The sequence below is a fragment of the Panthera onca genome, chromosome B3 (assembly GCF_046562875.1).
Source record: "Panthera onca isolate mPanOnc1 chromosome B3, mPanOnc1 haplotype 2, whole genome shotgun sequence".
In the NCBI taxonomy this organism is placed as follows: Eukaryota; Metazoa; Chordata; class Mammalia; order Carnivora; family Felidae; genus Panthera; species Panthera onca.
In genome coordinates, this window is record NC_138344.1 from 32,492,919 (window position 1) to 32,511,586 (window position 18,668).

At 40.1% G+C, this 18,668-nt stretch overlaps 1 protein-coding gene across 1 annotated transcript in view; it reads right to left on the reverse strand.

The window, feature by feature from the left end:
* The window catches only part of REC114 (REC114 meiotic recombination protein), a 173,312-nt gene that overhangs the window by 114,198 nt on the left and 40,446 nt on the right, over positions 1 to 18,668 (reverse strand). The window contains exon 2 of the mRNA XM_060618113.3: positions 13,778 to 13,882. Coding sequence (XP_060474096.1) covers positions 13,778 to 13,810 — 33 coding nt within the window. The 5' untranslated portion in view covers positions 13,811 to 13,882. The remainder of the gene's footprint in view (positions 1 to 13,777; positions 13,883 to 18,668) is intronic.

The following is an 18,668-nucleotide window of genomic DNA, read 5'->3' on the forward strand; positions in this document are numbered from 1 at the left end:
ATGCTTAACCATTGGAGCCACCCAGGCGCCCCTATGAGTTTAACCCTTTTAAAGCACACAATTCAGCAGCATTTAGCACATTTACAATGTTGTGCAACAACCACCACTGTCTAGTTCTGGAACATCTTCATTATCCAGGAGGAAATCCCATACCCATTAGTAGTCACTTCCTATTTCCCCCTCCCCGATATCCTAGAAACCACCAATCTGCTTTCTGTCTCAATGGATTTGCCTGTTGTGGATATTTCATATAAATGGAATAATACAATGTTTGGCCTTTCCCGTTTGGCTTTTTAATCAGCATAATTTTTTCAAGATTCACCCACGTTATGGCACATAGCTGTACTTCAATCTTTTTACTTTTTTTAAATGTTTATTTATTTTTGAGAGAGAGACAGAGTGTGAGCAGAGGAGGGGCAGAGAGAGAGAGGGAGACACAGAGTCTGAAACAGGTTCCGGACTCTGAGCTGTCAGCACAGAGCCCGACGCGGGGCTTGAACTCATGGACCACGAGATCATGACCTGAGCCAAAGTCGGACGTTTAACCGACTGAGCCACCCAGGTGCCCTGGTACTTCACTCTTTTTGATGGTTGGCTGATATTATATTGTATAGATATATATCATTTTGTTTATCCCTCATTGGCTGATGGACATTTGGGTTGTTTCCACCTGGATGAGGACTCCTGAACAGTGCTTTATTTATTTCAGAATAAAAGAATAAAAATGCTCTGCTGATAAAAACAAAGCAATACAGACTTCCAGAGAGCATGGTAAAGTTCAGTCCTCAACAACTTCTCCCACCTCCAGACACAGCAGTGACAGGTCAAATATAAGAAGAGACAACCAAAAAGAGATAGCTGAGATGAAAGACAAGGTAGGCATCTCTGGGACCAGAAATCCACAAAGGTGAGCAAAGATGAAGCCAGGGCCTGCTGGGCTCCAGCTCTGGTCCCAGACAATGGTGGTGGGAGACTGATTCCAGCAGAGAAGCAGGAATGAAACAGCTCCACACAAGGCACAGCATAGAGTCAGGCACCCTGCATGCAGCTAGGGGCTGGAGTGGGGAGCTCCTCCTTTGAAGGGGGTCCAGAATGCTGCCACTCTGCTGCTCAATGTAACTGTTTTCAGGAAAATCAGGACCTATAGAGGCAGATGGAAGGACACAGCGTCATAAGCAGGACCTGAGCCAAGGCTCCTGCAGGCTCTGAGACTGGATGTCCCCAATGTTGCTGCAGAGAAGGTATGCAGAGACACGCCTGTAAGACTGGACTGAGGCCTGGGGAGGTTCAGGGAAAGCACCAGTACACCTGCTACACTACTAGAAAGTAAGGGAGAGATGAGGAAGCAGGAAGCTTCCCACTGAAAATGAACTTGAAAATCGAAAATCCAAAACTCACGAGGAAATACAATTCTAGGAAAGCCAACCAAAGCAACAATAAGAATATAAACTCACTTCTGACAAAACTAATTGTACAGAACAGACTAATAAAAATGCTTTAAGATGAGCAATATTATTGCAACCTGCAACAACATGGATAAATAATGTAATATTGAACAAAAAAAGCCAGACACAAGAGGACACAACTCATGCTTACAATGATTTGAAAAAATAGGTAAACTACACTATGATGTTAGAAGTAAGGACAGTGGTTACTTTTGGAAAAGAGCCCAAAGACAAGCTACAAATGTTATGTTTCTTGACTTGGGTACTTGCTACATGGATGCCTTTACTTTGTGAAAAGTCATTGTGTTATACATAGGGTCAATCTTCATTATTTGCAGATTTTGTATTTGTGAATTTGCCTACTCACAAAAATTTATTTGTAACCCCCAAATCAACACATGTACCCTTTGTGGTCATTCACAGATATAAGCAGTAAGGGGGACATTTTGAGTTATCAGATGTTTATGGTCCCATCTGAGGTCAAACTCAAGGTAACATTCTGCCTTCTTATTTCAATCTTCATATTGTAAACAATTATCCTTTTTGTAGTCTGCCTAGTGCCATGTATTTTGCATTTTTTGTGCCTTTTGTGCTTTTTTTTAAGCTGTCTAAAATGCTGGCTAGTCTTCCTAAGCTCAAGAAGCTGTGATATGCCTTATGTAGAAAATACATGTGTTAGATAAATTTCCTTCAGACCTGAGTTATAGTGCTGTTGGCCATGAATTTTGTGCTAATGAGTCAACAATATATATTAAATAAGGGATCATCAAGCAGAAACACACACTGAGCAAAGTTGTGTGTTGATTCGTTTATGAAATGTTTCCAGAGGTTCTCACGAGCCTAACCCTGTATTTTCCCTATGAACAATGGTTTGGTATTCACTAATTTAATATTCAATGTAAGCAATAAATACATTTTTAAATCTTTAAACAGTTTTTAATGTTTATTTTTGAGACAGAGAGAGAGAGAGAGAGAGAGAGAGAGAGAGAGTGGGGGAGGGGCAGAGAGAGAGGGAGACACAGAATCTGAAGCAGGCTCCAGGCTCTGAGCTGTCAGCACAGAGCCTGATGCAGGGCTCAAACTCATGATCTGAGAGATTATGAGCTGAGCCGAAGTCAGATGCTTAACCCGCTGAGCCACCCAGGCACCCTAACATTTTTAAATATAAGAACAACTAAGAGAGTACTGCCAGACACTCATTGAAATAATTATTAGAGGATGCGTTTAATGATAGCACAGAAACTTGATTAAAATGTAGAGAAATTTAACTATTGAGTGTAAAAAAATACTTTTTGTGTAAAAATATAAAAGCGAAATTCTAAAGAAGTATAATAAAATGAAGAATGAGAAGTATTTGAAGAGTAGTTAAATTATGAAAATGTCCAAAGGTAGAACTGAAATATTTAAGAACATTAGTTTTGTTAGAAGGTAAGAAATTGTGTATATGTTCGGGGCGCCTGGGTGGCGCAGTCGGTTAAGCGTCCGACTTCAGCCAGGTCACGATCTCTTGGTCCGTGAGTTCGAGCCCCACGTCAGGCTCTGGGCTGATGGCTCGGAGCCTGGAGCCTGTTTCCGATTCTGTGTCTCCCTCTCTCTCTGCCCCTCCCCCGTTCATGCTCTGTCTCTCTCTGTCCCAAAAATAAATTAAAAACGTTGAAAAAAAAATTAAAAAAAAAGAAATTGTGTATATGTTCAAAAAATTAGAGAAACTACGAAGAAATAGAAGTACAATCTATAGCTTTCAAAGAAGTACACTAAAACATGAGAATTGGGATAAGAAAAATCTATCAACAGAAAGAAAGAATAAAGAAAAAATGGTAAACAGAAATCTGCATAAACTGGTATTAAAAATTCAGATATGCACATATTCACAAAAATGTAAATACATTATACACACTTATTAAAACATGAATTATCAGATTGCATTTTTTAAAAATCTAGTTATATGCTAGAATTAATTATATTACATAACATTAATTACATGTTAGAATTATAACATTATCAATTACAAGAACAGTAGACTGTAAATAGTAGTAGACATCCAAATAATCAGAAGAAAACACCACATACACAGTTATACATACATATCCCAGAAAAGTAAACACAGATTATAAAGTGAAACATCAATATAGTAAAATAACAAGAAATTATTAAACAAAGGAATAACCTAAAAGACCAAATGTATTGTCATTTTAAGAAATTTAGATTACCAGCTCACCTGGGAGGAAAAAAGGCTATGATCTCAAAGCAAAGTGGAGGAGAGAGTTCAACAAGTTTCTGAAGAGAGAAAATTACATCAAGAAGGGGAATTGATAGAGTAGGACAAGGGAATTTGCAGCCTGGAGCATACCAAAAGGATAGTATAATGAAGAAGAAAGCCAACATGCCCGCAGAGATGGCATGTGTCCCCAAAGGGGCAGAAAACATGGATTAATTGAATGTCTACAAATGAACCACTTCTCACAAGTTAAATGTAAAACATCTAGCCACAGGGCATCTCTCCCAAGGCAGAGTGTTCTTTCATGGAGAACTGAATAATTCCTATTTATCTGGCTTTTGGGGACCACTCACAGGAAAAGCAAACTTCCCATCTGATAACATAAGACAAAGTTCACCAATTCTAAAGCCTAACCCATTATACATCTCCAAACAGCTTAGTGCCTCACGCTTAAATAAAAACCAACAATATTATCAGATATTTGAGAAAAATTTCCACCATAAAAAAGAGATTTTGAGAAAGGATAAATGACCCTAGGGGAAAAAGGTAACATGGGGGGAGGAGAAGAAAAATAATAATTAAAATCTGCAGAGACATGAAAAGCTAGTGCATCTATAAAACAAGAACAGGTTGCTATGAAAAAAAAGTAATTACAGAAAAGAGAGTACTCTCAGAAAATAAAAGATATGATGGTGGATAAATATAAAAGAAAGTAGAAGAGTTGGAAAATAAATTTGAGGAACTATCTCAGAAAGTAAGACAAAAAGACAAAGAGAAAAGATAAGGACATAACTTAAGCCACAGAACTTGTCAGGTATGTAGTGCAGAGAGGTGAACTGGGGGAGAGAGAAGCCACAGAGGGTAGGGAGCTGTTTTTGTGGAAAGAGGACAGAGAAAGTGGGGGAGAGTTCAGGAAAAGCGCTTCTCCCAAAAGTAGCTGGGGAGAAAGACAAAGAGTGGAAACACAAGGGACTGAACAAGAAATCTGTTTCCCAAAAACATTGACAGGGAGAAAGGAGAGGGTTTCAATACCATTAAGACTCTATAAATAGGGGAACACAAAGTCGGAAATTCTGGAGTTCAATACCTGGTGGTGCTCTGGTGAGGAGAAAGGGTGAATCCCCAGGAACAGGAGGCGATGTCCAAGGGGTCAGTGGGCCACACAGGGAGAAGTGGTTGCCTGGCTTGAAGAGCATTTGGTAGAGGCCATATGGCCTCCCCACAGGAAAAGGTCCCTGTGGACCCTGGAGAACAGCCACGTTTGAGACACCAGAAAGCAGCAAAACCTGGCGCTAGCTGTGTTGTGATTTGCCATAATCTCTGAACCTATGCCACTGTGCAATTTCACGAACATTCTTTGAGGCAAGCTGGCACCCAGCCATTGCTCAGTGAGACCCTCCCCAAGAGGACTGGAGCAGGTCCACACCACAGGGTTCCCTGTAGTGAGGGGTGTGGAAACACAGCCCCATCTGAGATAAAATTCAGGAGGAAGGTGCCACCTGGAAGGCTGATGGCTTGGACACAGACAGTATAGAAGCAGGGAATGGACAGAAGTCTGAGACAAAGGAAGCGTGCTTGATTGCTGGTTGGTGAGAGTGCAGAGTTCCTGTGCCTGAGACTAGGAAACTGGAGAAGCCATTTTCATCTCTCTCGCACATACATGCACTTGCGTGCACCACACCGATCCACCCCAGTAAGCTAAACAGCACCACCTAGTGGAGAATGGAGCTTTTACACCAAACCCCGCCCAACTGTGCCCTCCAAGCACATGTCCTAGAGGTCCACCACAATTTTCTCTGCCAGCTTAGTGCTATAAAGTGCTTCATAGTTTGAGTTATAGAGGAAACTGGACACAACTTCATTCGGGTTTCATTCTGTTTGCAGCCATCTACTCGTTTTGTTGTTTTTTGTTTGTTTGTTTTCTGTTTTTGTTTAAATTGTTTTTTCTTTTTTTTTTCCTTTTCTTTTTCTTGGATACAGAAAGAGAAAATGTTATTTTTATTTTCCTTTTTAAAAAATTTTTTGTTTTTTAATTCTTTTTGCTATGTATTTTTTTGTAAATTTTTAAATTCTATTTCACTTTTTCCATTTAATTTTATTCTATTTTATTATATACATTTTTTAAGTTTTTTAAACTTTTTCTTACTTTTTTTCTTTTCTTTCCCTTTTTCTCTATTCTATCAAGCTTCTTTCAACAACCAGACCCAAGACCCCTAGTATCTATCTTCCGTTATTTGATTTTTTGTGTTATTTTTAATACTTTAATTTTAATTTTTTATTTTGATAATTATTTTTCTTTCTCCAAAATGACAAAATGAAGGAAATCACCCCAAAAGAAAGAATAGGAGGAAATGATAGCCAGACGCTTAATCAACATAGATACAAGCAAGATGTCTGAACTAGAATTTAGAACCACAATAATAAGAATACTAGCTGGGGTTGAAAAAAGCATAGAATCCCTTTCTGTGGAGATAAAAGAAGTAAAATCTAGTCAGGACAAAATTAAAAATACTATAACCAAGATGCAATCTTGAAAGGATGTCATGGCGGCAAGGATGGATGAAGCAGCGCAGCAAATCAGCAATATAGAAGACAAAATTATGGAGAATAATGAAGCAGGAAAAAAGAGAGAAACTAAGGCAAGAGAGCATGATACAAGACTTAGAGAACTCAGTGACTTATTAAAAAGGAATAACATCTGAATCAGAGGAGTCCCAGAAGCGGAAGAGAGAGAAAAAGGGGTAGAAAGTTTATGTGAGAAAATTATAGTGGAAAACTTTCCTAATCTGGTAAACGACACAAATACCAAAATCCCAGAAGCACAGAGAACACCCATTAGATTAAAAAAAACCCTGACCATCATCAAGGTATATCATAGTCAAATTCACACAATACACAAACAAGGAAAGAATTATTAGCAACAAGGAAAAAAATCCTTAACCTATAAGAGAAGACAGATTAGGTTCACAGCAGACCTATCCACAGAAACTTGGCAGGCCAGAAAGGAGTGGCAGGATATATTCAACATGCTGAATTGGGAAAATATGCATCCAAGAACTCTTTATCCAGCAAGGCTGTCGTTTAAAATAGAAGGAGAGGGGTGACTGGGTAGCTCAGTTGGTTAAGCATCTGACTTCAGCTCAGGTCATGATCTTGCAGTTCGTGAGTTTGAGCCCTGCATCGGGCTCTGTGCTGACAGCTCAGAGCCTGAAGTCTGCTTCAGATTCTGTATCTCCCCCTCTCTCTGTCCCTCCCCTGCTAGCATTCTTTCTCTCTTCCTCTCAAAAATAAATAAATGTTAAAAAAATAAAATAACATAGGAGAGATAAAGAGTTTCCCAGACAAATAAAAAATAAAGGAATTCAGAACCACTAAACCAGCCCTGCAAGACATTTTAAGGGGGATTCTCTGAGGGGGGAAAAGATGAAACAAAACAAAAAAGACTAAAAGCAACAAAGACTAGGAAGGACTAGAGAAACCACCAGAAACTCCAGCTCTACAGGCAACACAATGACACTAAATTCATTATCTTTCACTACTCACTCTAAAAGTCAATGGACTAAATATTCCAATCAAAAGACATAGGGTATCAGAATGGATAAGAAAACAAAATCTCACTATATGCTGTTTACCAGAAACCCATTTTAGACCTAAAGACACCTTCAGATTGAAAGTAAGGGGATGGAGAAACATCTATCATGCTAATGGACGCCAAAAGAAATCTGGAGTAGCTATACTTACATCAGACAAACCAGATTTTAAAATAAAGACTATAACAAGAGATGAAGAAGGGCATTATATCACTCTTAAGGGGTCTATCCACCAAGAAGATCTAATAATTGTAAACATTTATACCCCCAACGTAAAGCACCCAAATATATAAATCAATTAATTAAAAATATAAAGAGACTAATTAATAATAATGCCATAATAGTAGGAGACTTCAACACCCCACTTACAGCAATGGAAAGATCATCTAAACAGAAAATCAACAATGAAACAATGGCTTTGAATGACACACTGGACCGGATGGACTTAAAAGATATATTCAGAACATTTCATCCTAAAGCAGCAGAATACACATTCTTCTTGAGTGCACATGGAACATTCTCCAGAACAGATCACATACTGGGAAACAAATCAACCCTCAACAAATATAAAAAGATTGAGACCATACCATGCAGATTTTCAGACCACAACGCTATGAAACTTGAAAACAACCACAAGGAAAAATTTGGAAAGACAACAAATACTTGGAGATTAAAGAATATCCAACTAAAGAATGAGTGGGTCAACCATGAAATTGAAGAGGAAGGTAAAAAGTACATGGAAGCCAATGAAAATGACAGCACCACAGTCCAAAACCTCTGCAGCAAAGGCAGACATAAGAGGGAAGTATATAGCAATCCAGGCCTTCCTAAAAGAAGGAAGAAAGGTCTCAGACACACAACCTAAACTTACACCTTAAAAAGCTAGAAAAAAACCCCAGCAAATAAAACCCAAGACCAGCAAAACATGGGGAATAATAAAGATTAGAGCACAAATCAACGCTATCACAACTAAAAAAAAAAACTGTAGAACAGATCAATGAAACCAGGAGATGGTTCTTTAAAAGAATTTAAAAAATTGATAAACCCCTAGCCAGTTTGATCAAAAAGAAAAAGGAAAGGACCCAAATAAATAAAATCAAGAATGAAAGAGGAAAGATCACAACCAACACTGCAGAAATACAAACAATAATAAGAGAATATTATGAGTAATTATATGCCAATAAAACAGGCAATCTGGAAGAAATGGACAAATTCCTAGAAACATATAAACTACCAAAACTGAAACAGGAAGAAATAGAAAATGTGAACAGACCCATAACCAGTAAATAAATTGAATTAATAATAAAAAATCTCCCAAAAAACAAGAGTCCAGGGCCAGATGGCTTTCCAGGGGAATTCTGCCAAACATTTAAAGAAGAGTTAACACCTATTCTCTTGGACTGTTAAAAAATTAGAAATGGAAGGAAAACTTCCAAATGTATTCTACAAGGCCAGCGTTACCTTGATTCTAAAACCAGACAAAGACCCCACTAAAAAGGAGAACTACAGACCAATTTCCCTGGTGAACACGGATGCAAAAATTCTCAACAAGATACAAGCCAACAGGATTCAACAATATATTAAAAGAATTATTCACCACGACCAAGTGGGATTTTATACCTGGGATGCAAGTCTGGTTAAATATCTGCAAATCAATGAATGTGATATATCACATTAATAAAACAAAGAATAGAACCATATGATCCTCTCAATAGATGCAGAGAAAGCATTTGACAAAATACAGCATCCTTTCTTGATAAAATCCTTCAAGAAAGTAGGGATAGAAGGACCATATATCAAGATCATAAAAGCCACATACAAAAGACCCACCACTAACATCTTCAATGGAGAAAAACTGAGAACTTTCCCCCTAAGGTCAGGAACACGACAAGGATGTCCACTCTCACCACTATTATTCAACATAGTGTTGGAAGTCCTAGCTTCAGCAATCAGACAACACAAAGAAATAAAAGGCATCCAAAACAGCAAGGAGGAAGTCAAACTTTCACTCTTCACAGATGACATGATACCCTATGTGGAGAACCCAAAAGATTCCACCAAAAAACTGCTAGATCTGATCCATGAATTCAGCAAAGTCACAAGATATAAAATCAATGCACAGAAATCGGTTGCATTTCTATACACCAATAAAGAAGCAGCAGAAAGAGAAATCAAGGAATTGATCCCATTTACAGTTGCACCAAAAACCATAAAATAACTTGGAATAAACTTAACCAAAGTGGTGAAAAATCTATACACTGAAAACTATAGAAATCTTGTGAAAGAAATTGAAGAAGGCACAAAAAAATGAAAAAAAAAATCCATGCTCATAGTTTGGAAGAACAAATATTCTTAAAATGTCGATACTAACCAAAGCAATCTACATATTCTATGCAATCTCTATCAAAATAAAACCAGCATTTTCCACAGAGCTGGAACAAATAATCCTAAAATTTGTATGGAACCACAAAAGAGCTCAAATAGCCAAAGCAATCTTGAAGAAAAAAAAAAAAAAAAAACAAAGCTGGAGGCATCGAGATGTATTACAAAGCTGTAATCAAGACAGTATGGTACTGGCACAAAAACAGACATATAGATCAGTGGAACAGAATAGAGAACCCAGAAATGGACCCGCAAATGTATGGCCAACTAATCTTTGACAAAGCAAGAAAGAATATCCAGTGGAAAAAAGTCAGTGTCTTCAGCAAATGGTGTTGGGAAAACTGGATGGCAACATGCAGAAGAATGAAGCTGGACCACTGTCTTACGCCATACACAAAAATAAACTCAAAATAGAAGAAAGACCTAAATACGAGACAAGAAGCCATCAAAACCCTAGAGGAGACAGCAGTCAACAACCTGTTTGACCTAGACCGCAGCAACTTCTTACTCAACATGTCTCTGGAGGCCAGGGAAACAAAAGCAAAAATGAACTATTGGGACCTCATCTAGATAAAAAGCTTCTGCACAGCAAAGGAAACAATCAGCAAAACTAAAAGGCAACCAGCGGAATGGGAAAAAATATTTGCAAGTGACATACCAGATAAAGGGTTAGCCAAAATCTATAAAGAACTTATCAAACTCAACACCCAAAAAACAAATAATCCAGTGAAGAAATGGGCAAAAGACATGAATGGACACTTTTCCAAAGAAGACATCCAGGTGGCTAACCGACACATGAAAAAATTCTCAACATCACTCATCATCAGGAAAATACAAATCAAAACCACCTTGAGATATCACCTCACACTAGTCAGAATGGTTAAAATTAACAATCCAAGCAATGACAGATGTTGGCAAGGATGTGGAGAAAGAGGATCTCTTTTGCACTGCTGGTGGGAATGCAAACTAGTGCAGCCACTTTGGAAAACAGTATGGAGGTTCCTCAAAAAATTAAAAATTGAACTACCCTATGACCCAGCAATTGCACTACTAGGTATTTATCCAAAGGATATAGCAGTGCTGTTTTGAAGGGGCATATGCACCCAAATGTTTATAACAGCACTATCAATAGTGCAAGTATAGAAATAGCCCAAATTTCCATCAACTGATAAATGGATAAAGAAGATGTTATACACACACACACACACACACACACACACACACACACACACACACACACAATGGAATATTACTTGGCAATCAAAAAGGATGAAATCTTGCCATTTGCAACAACGTGGATGGAACTAGAGTGTATTATACTAAATGAAATAAGTCAGTCAGAGGAAGACAAATATATGACTTCACTCATATGTGGAATTTAAGATAAAAAACAGATGAACGTAAGGGCAGGGAAGCAAAAATAATACAAAAACAGAGAGGAACAAAACGTAAGAGAGTCTTAAATACAGAAAACAAACTGAGGGTTGCTGGAGGGGTTTTTGGTGGGGGGGGGATGGGCTAAATGGGTGAGGGGCATTAAGGAGGACACTTGCTGGGATGAGCACTGAGTGTTATATGTAGGTGATGAATCACTGGATTCTACTCCTGAAATCATAATTGCTCTATATGCTAACTAACTTGGATGTAAATTAAAAATAAATAAGTAAACAAACAAAATCTTCAAAAAAAATAGAAAAGATAAGGACAATCTGGGAGCTCCAGTGGGATCCTACTCAAGGACACATTGTGACCTGTGTACAGCCTAGAAATGCAAGAGAGTTAACACCCCATAGGGCAATCCTTGACCAATGGTAGTTGGAAGCCCATGAATAAATGTGCTTATCTTCTATCTCTGGGGCAAACGATTCCCATAGTGCTTTCTATATGGTTCCCAAAGAGATCTCTAGTAGGATGGAGCCCCACTAGAGTTCTCTACAGTGGTGACTGGCTAGATAAATACTCTTGGATTGGTTTTTCCTCTTCTCCCTTACACTTTCCCCATCCCCCATCTCTATTTCCTGGGATCACTTGCATGCAAGACTTTGTCTTACTTCTGCTTGTGGGGGGAATCTAAGCTATGACATAAAAGGTTTCCAAATGTTTTATGATTACAAAAGAATCTTGCTTTATTCTTTTATATATTTCCATGTGACCATGTGTAAGTTATTCTCTAGGGTGTAAACCTAAAAGTAGAATTGCTCAGTCACCTAATGCATTCATTCCCAACTTTATTAGAAATTGCCAGGTTGGGGCGCCTGGGTGGCGCAGTCGGTTAAGCGTCCGACTTCAGCCAGGTCACGATCTCGCGGTCCGTGAGTTCGAGCCCCGCGTCAGGCTCTGGGCTGATGGCTCGGAGCCTGGAGCCTGTTTCCGATTCTGTGTCTCCCTCTCTCTCTGTCCCTCCCCCGTTCATGCTCTGTCTCTCTCTGTCCCAAAAATAAATAAAAAACGTTGAAAAAAAAAAAAAAAAAAAAAAGAAATTGCCAGGTTACTTGCAAAAAGATATTTTTTCCTTTTTAGTTTGTAATTTTTTTATGTCTTTTTATTTATTTTGAGAGAGAGAGAGAGAGAGAGCATGAGTGGGGGAGAGGCAGAGAGTGAGGGAGAGAGAGAATCCCAAACAGGTTCCATGCTGTCAGTGCCGAGCTTGATTCGGGGCTTGATCCTATGAAACTTGAGATCATAACCTGAGATGAAATCAAGAGTCGGATGCTTAACCAACTGAGCCATCCAGGTGCCCCTGTGTCTTAAGAGATCCTTATTTTCATGGAGGTTCATGATATTTATTTATTGTCCCCCCTCATAGTTTTAACCTTTATTTTTTTTAAACGTTTTTTATTTATTTTTGAGACAGGGAGAGATAGAGCATGAACAGGGGAGGGTCAGAGAGAGGGAGACACAGAATCTGAAACAGGCTCCAGGCTGAGCTGTCAGCACAGAGCCCGACGCGGGGCTCGAACTCACGGACCGCGAGATCATGACCTGAGCCAAAGTCAGCCGCTTAACCAACTGAGCCACCCAGGCGCCCCTCCCCTAATAGTTTTAAAGTTTGATTTCACAATTAGGTCTTTAATACATCTAGAATTTATTTTCAGGCACGGTGTGAAGCATCGGTGTTTTTGAGCTAACAAGCATTGAGAAGAAGCTTCTCTTTGCTTTAAAACATGCTTCTTGCTGAGATGTCTTGGCATTTTGCATAATGCACATTTGTCAGACCTAGAAATGGCAGGAAGGTAACAGAGGATGGGGGAAACACGAAGAAACCAGGGATACCAGAGGAATTTCACATTTCCAAATATGAGTACAAAGATCTTCTTTGGGCAAAGCAATCATACAAAACCACTTTAGAGAGGTTTATAGTAGGTCTTAGTTGTTTACAGTGGCACATTAGCAAATAACTTTGGGTACCCTCACCCCCATTAGTCAGTTGAAATATACTCAGGGAAATTGTGAAAACTATGAGAAAAGAAGTAGCTTTAGTCTGAATGAAACATGATGGAAAGGGAGGTCTGCAGCAAGAAAATCAAATTTCAAAGACTAAGCTATAACAAAGGGATTTTCTGCCATCTTGGAATAGCTGTGCACCCTGTGCATTTATTCACTTATTCATTCATTAAATAAACATGTATTGGGCATGTACTCCATTCCTAGGACTATCTTGGATGCGTGGGAGCTGTAAAGAGGAATAAGTCCCTCTTCTTACCTTCGGTGAGTTCCTTTCTAGGCAAAAAACCACAAATATATAAGGAAATACATCTCCATTCTATGTAATAAACACAAAAGTGGCTATAGGATACCACACAAACTTAGTGCTGAGCAAGGAGGAATGAAGTATCAATGTTGGGAGGAGGAGGAGGTCAAGGGGATGTTCCTAGAGAAGCTAACATGTGAGGGCTTATTCAAGGGTGAATAGTAGTTCACCAGGTATACAAGGGCTAGACAAGAAGATCCTTTGAAGGACATCCCAACTGGAGGAAGCAGAGAAATCAGACACGAGAGACAATTGTGCCTCCAGGTAGTAAAAGAAGGTTTGAAAATGTCATAGAAACAACATCTATGTCTCCTTTTCAATATGAACTTGTCTTAGTTCTGAAGAAGAGACACAATTTCAATAAAGAAAACAAGCAAGGACTGAAATTTACCTTCTTTTGCATACATATCCAGATTCCTTTCATCCATCTGCTAAAATTCTTGGTCAATCACCACTGTGTGCCAGGTACACGAGGCATGAATCTTTTCACAGGAATCTGTGAAAAGACAGGCATGTTGTGCACTTAAGATTAATACAATGTTGTATGTCAATTAAAAATTTTTTTTAATGTTTATTTATTTCCAAGAGAGAGAGTGCCCCAGAAGGGGTAGAGAGAGAGAGGGAGACACAGGATCCAAAGCAGGCTCCACACTGACAGCCTGTTGAGGGGCTGGAACCCACAAACCGCGACAACATGACCTGAGCCGAAGTCAGACGCTTAACTGACTGAACCACCCAGGAGCCCCAATTATATATCAATTGTTTTAAAAAAGAGATGGGCCAATACAAATATAGATGCTGATAAGACCAGGCCTCCAGAGATGTTTACAGATGTTGATACTCAGGTCCTACATGTGTAAACACAGCACCCCATTCTGCCTGGGAAAACCAGCGAAGAGAGACCAAGGAAGTAGTCCTTGAGTGGAAACTTGATAGGTAAATAAAGTTTGCCAGGCAGGTAAGTGGGAAGGAGGTCATTCTAGTGGAGGTTACAGGATGTTATAGAGGCCTGATCATAATGCCCCTTCCAGCCGCACTGCCTCATCTACACTTAGCTCAGAGAAGAGAAGCAAAGTCATTCTCTGAAGCATGGTGGCCACTGACTGGACCAGAGATGGCTTCATGACAAGAAGGTAATGCCCTACGAAGTAGCTGGGCACAAAGGGCTTTACCCAGTTAGGAAGCACTGGAAAATGAATTTGGCCAATCAGATTGGACCCCTCCCCCCAAGAATTTGAAGAGTACAGATTGGACTGCCCAGTCAGTGTAGAAGGATGATGAAGAGAGATTCTCCAGAGAGAATTGGAGATCTGGTGAGAGCACCTGGTGCCTAGAGCCTCCTTAAATCCTGGATAGCTTTTTTTGATGCCAAATTCAGTCTCCATGTGTTCTTACAATAAAATTACTTCCTTTCTCAAGCAGCCTCATGACTCCAGGTCTTGTAGCCAAGCCCCGCACACCTGCCCACATATGTGTACAGAGTGAAAAGCAAGGGAGGGTGGGGTAGCATAACATTTCAGGGAACTTGTAGAAGTTTAGAGCACCGGTGAGATAGAAGGAAGGTCATAAGAGCTAACATTCACTAAGTGCTTACTATGTGCCAGAAACTATTTTAAGTGCTTCACAAATATAAACTAATCTAATCCTTAAAAGAAGCCCATGATGTTCTATTAACTGTGTTTTATCAAGAAGGAAACCCAGGCACAGAGAGGTAAAACAGTGTGCCCAAGTTTGTACAGCTAGTAAGAGGCAAAGGATTTGAATGCAGAAAGCTTGGTTCCAGAGTCCTCATATGTAGCTACCAAGCCATACTGATTCTGTAGAGTTAAGAGATGTTGCTAGAGAGGTCGGCAGGGGACAGATCAGGAAAGACCTTGTATGCCTCGCTTAGGAGTCTACATAATTCAACAGAGCGGTCCCGCATTTATCTGTTTTACGTACTGCACTTCTATGTGAAGATTTCATTTAGATACAGGGTCTGCGTCTAAAACTGCTATAGGCAATGGCAATGATGGAGGAATTTTGAGCTAGAGAGTGATGTAGTCTGATTTGCCATTTAGAAAGATCGTGCTGGCAGCGGTGTGGAGAATGAGTTGGTCTATCTGCTACTAAAGGCAGTCGTTGCAATGGCCCCGAGGAGACATGAAGAGTTTTGATGTAGAGCAGTGTAGTGGGAATGGGTGTGAGATATATTTAGGAGTGAGACTCACCAGGACAGTAGAAACTGACTGAATGTGGAGGAAGAGAGGAGGGGGCCAGGTCACTGGGACCTGAGCACTCCTGCGCATGCTCAAAGGCACACCTCATGCATGTGCATAATCATTTGCATGCCCACACCATGCACAAAGGAACATTATTAACTTCAGGTAGAAACACACATACTCAGATTCACAGATGTATTTTATTTCCATGCTAGGTGAGAGCCCTCACAGCCACGTCTGCAAAGATCCCTTTCTCCTCATACCCTCTGTCAGAATCCTGTTCTGAAACAGGATGTTGTTCTATTACAGGTAGATCCATTATAGATTATCTGTCTATCTATCTATCTATCTATCTATCTATCTATCTATTTAAGTAGTCCTTAGCCTGGGGTACCCCACCTCTACAAGGCGAGGTTTGAAAATGTGCAGAGGTAATTTTAGTTGCTACAGTGACCCAGGGATGTTATTGACTTAATGTCCAGGGACCAGAGTTGCTAAACATTGTGCAGTAAAAAAAACTATCCTGCCCCAAATACGACAGCACCACCGCTGAGAAATACTGGAAGAACTTCATAGTCAAACAGCCATAGGTTTGAAGGGTGCCTGGGTGGCTCAGTTGGTTAAGAGTCGAGCTTTGGCTCAGGTCGTGATATCGCAGTTCATGAGTTCGAGCCCTACGTTGGGCTCTGTGCTGACAGCTCAGAGCTTGGAGCCTGCTTCAGATTCTGTGTCTCCCTCTTTCCCTACCCTTCCCCTGCTTGCGCTCTGTTTCTCTCTCTCAAGAATAAATAAACATTAAAAAAAAAAAAAAAAGAGCCCTAGGGAAACTCCTCCCCTTACCAGATGGACAAGGTAGCATTTTTTTGAAAGTAGGGTTCATGCTCAGTACGGAGCCCAATGTGGGGCTTGAACTCATGAATCTGAGGTCAAGAACCGAGCTGAAATCAAGTGTCAGACTCTTAACCGACTGAGCCACCCAGGCACCCCAGACAAGTTAGCATTTTTGAGCCTCAGTTTCTTCACCTGTAAGATGGGAATCTATTATCTGCCTGCCAGGATTCTTATGAGGATTCTGAAAGGTAACATAGTGCCTGACATGTATGGAGCTCTTGGTAAGAATAGTTTCCTTTCCTTGTTTAGCATCACAGTCCTTTTCTCGACTTCCTGTTATAGGTCATGAACTAGTGTGCTAATTCCCAAGAAGCAAATGTTGCTCCCACCCCCTCATGCTTCTGGGTGCAGAGCAGGCCTGTGCAGTCCACTTCAAGGATAAGTGATTGACAGCAAAATGTCCCTTGAAATAACTCATGAACAGCTTGTGGAGGTTGAGCTGTTAGAGATTCCAGCTCGGGAAGAGCAGTTTCCAGCCCTAGTGGCTGACAGCCCAAGATATTTATAGAGACAGGGGCAGCATGGATGAATGGATGGTTCAAGCCCAAAATGGGGGTGAAATTATGGAGAGGCCAGTGGCTGAGTTTCCTTATATCAGAAATCAGAGAGCTAATCTTCCTACAAGGATGTTTGTAAGCCCTTGGGGTGTCTGAGGCTTTTCAGCCCATCTCCTTGAGATGTTAAGAAGTGATACTTATCATCGATTAACCAAATGACTAACTGAAGTGTCTAGCACTGAGCTAGATGCCTTACTCATACTACTTCTAAGTGTTCATAGACCATTTTCAAAGCAATTCTTGAATTACTCTATAGGTGCGAACACTGAAGCTTGGCAAAGTAGAGGGGCTTGTCCAAAATGACACAGCTGTAAATTGATGATCAGGCTCGTTTTGACCTTGGTGTGTGTTGACTCCCATGTTGCGTCTCTTCACTAAATGAAACAGAGGACCAGGGAGGCTTTTGCTGAGTGTTCTTTTTGTTCCCTTGAGCGTGTGTTTCTTTTGGTGTTTCACAATGACAGTCCTGACCTCCCTTGAACTTGTGGAGGTGGGGAATCCCTCTGTCCTAGCCCAGGGCTGGGCTGGGTGTCAGTGAGGATCCCCTGGCTATGGGCACCCGATACTGGTGGCTAAGGGTGGATTGGACAGTTATATGTGACACTCTGAGCTGATGGTAACTGCTCTGCGGTAGCATCTCTAATAGTGGCCGAAGTCACTGATGCAGTGTGATGACCAGTGACCCCCTGCTTGATCACGTGACCCCTCAGATTGATCGATAACTGTGCCATACTGCTCATTAAATATGTTGAATATCATCCCTAATGGTATTATCAAGATCATTATCAAGGCTGATTTCAGAATGCTGGGCTTATTCTATATATTACTATGGAAAAGGCTAGAGAAAGAGGTTTGTTACTTTTTGCTGCATATGGAACACTATTATTATGAGGATAAAAGAACATTTTCACATTTACGGTTTCTAAAGTTCCCAAAGAAATACAAGCTCATTGTAAAAAAATTAGAATACACTTAAAGACATTTATTTGTTAGATACCTAGCCAACATTCTAGCAATACCCAGACTTTTTTTTTTTCCCAGATATCTACCCCTCCCCATTATAGCCCATCTGCTTTGGATTGGCCCTGTCTATTCTGAGATAATCAGGATAATGATTCAGAGATGGAGATGTGACACAATCTGGTCAAGGAGACTCAGGTGTTAGTTGTCTGAATCATATGAGAAAGAAATTTCTTCTTCGGAAAGAGATACCAGGAGAGAGGTCTTCTCTCTGGAGCAGCATGATAGGTAAATGCAAAACCTGGAACTTCTGTAGCCGTTTTGGCAACGTGAAGGGAGCCAGCCTTGGGTTAAAGCTGGAGCCTTGGAAGGCAGAGCAGAAAGAGAAGGACACAGATCCCTGAAGGGGAATGGCATTGCTGAATCTCTGAACCACATCAGCTATGTTTTGGCTTACCCTACCACTGGCCTTTTCAGTCATGTAAGCCCATAAATCCCCTTCATTTTTCAAGCCAGTTTGAATTGGGTTATTTGTTTCTTACATCTGAATGCAGAGTTGGTTGTCTGTTAACTCCATAGAAACCTGAAGAAAAAAAAATATAGCAAGCTCACGTCAGCCTACTATCAAATCAAGACACATAATGAAGGTCATAGGGCCTGCATGGCAATGTTT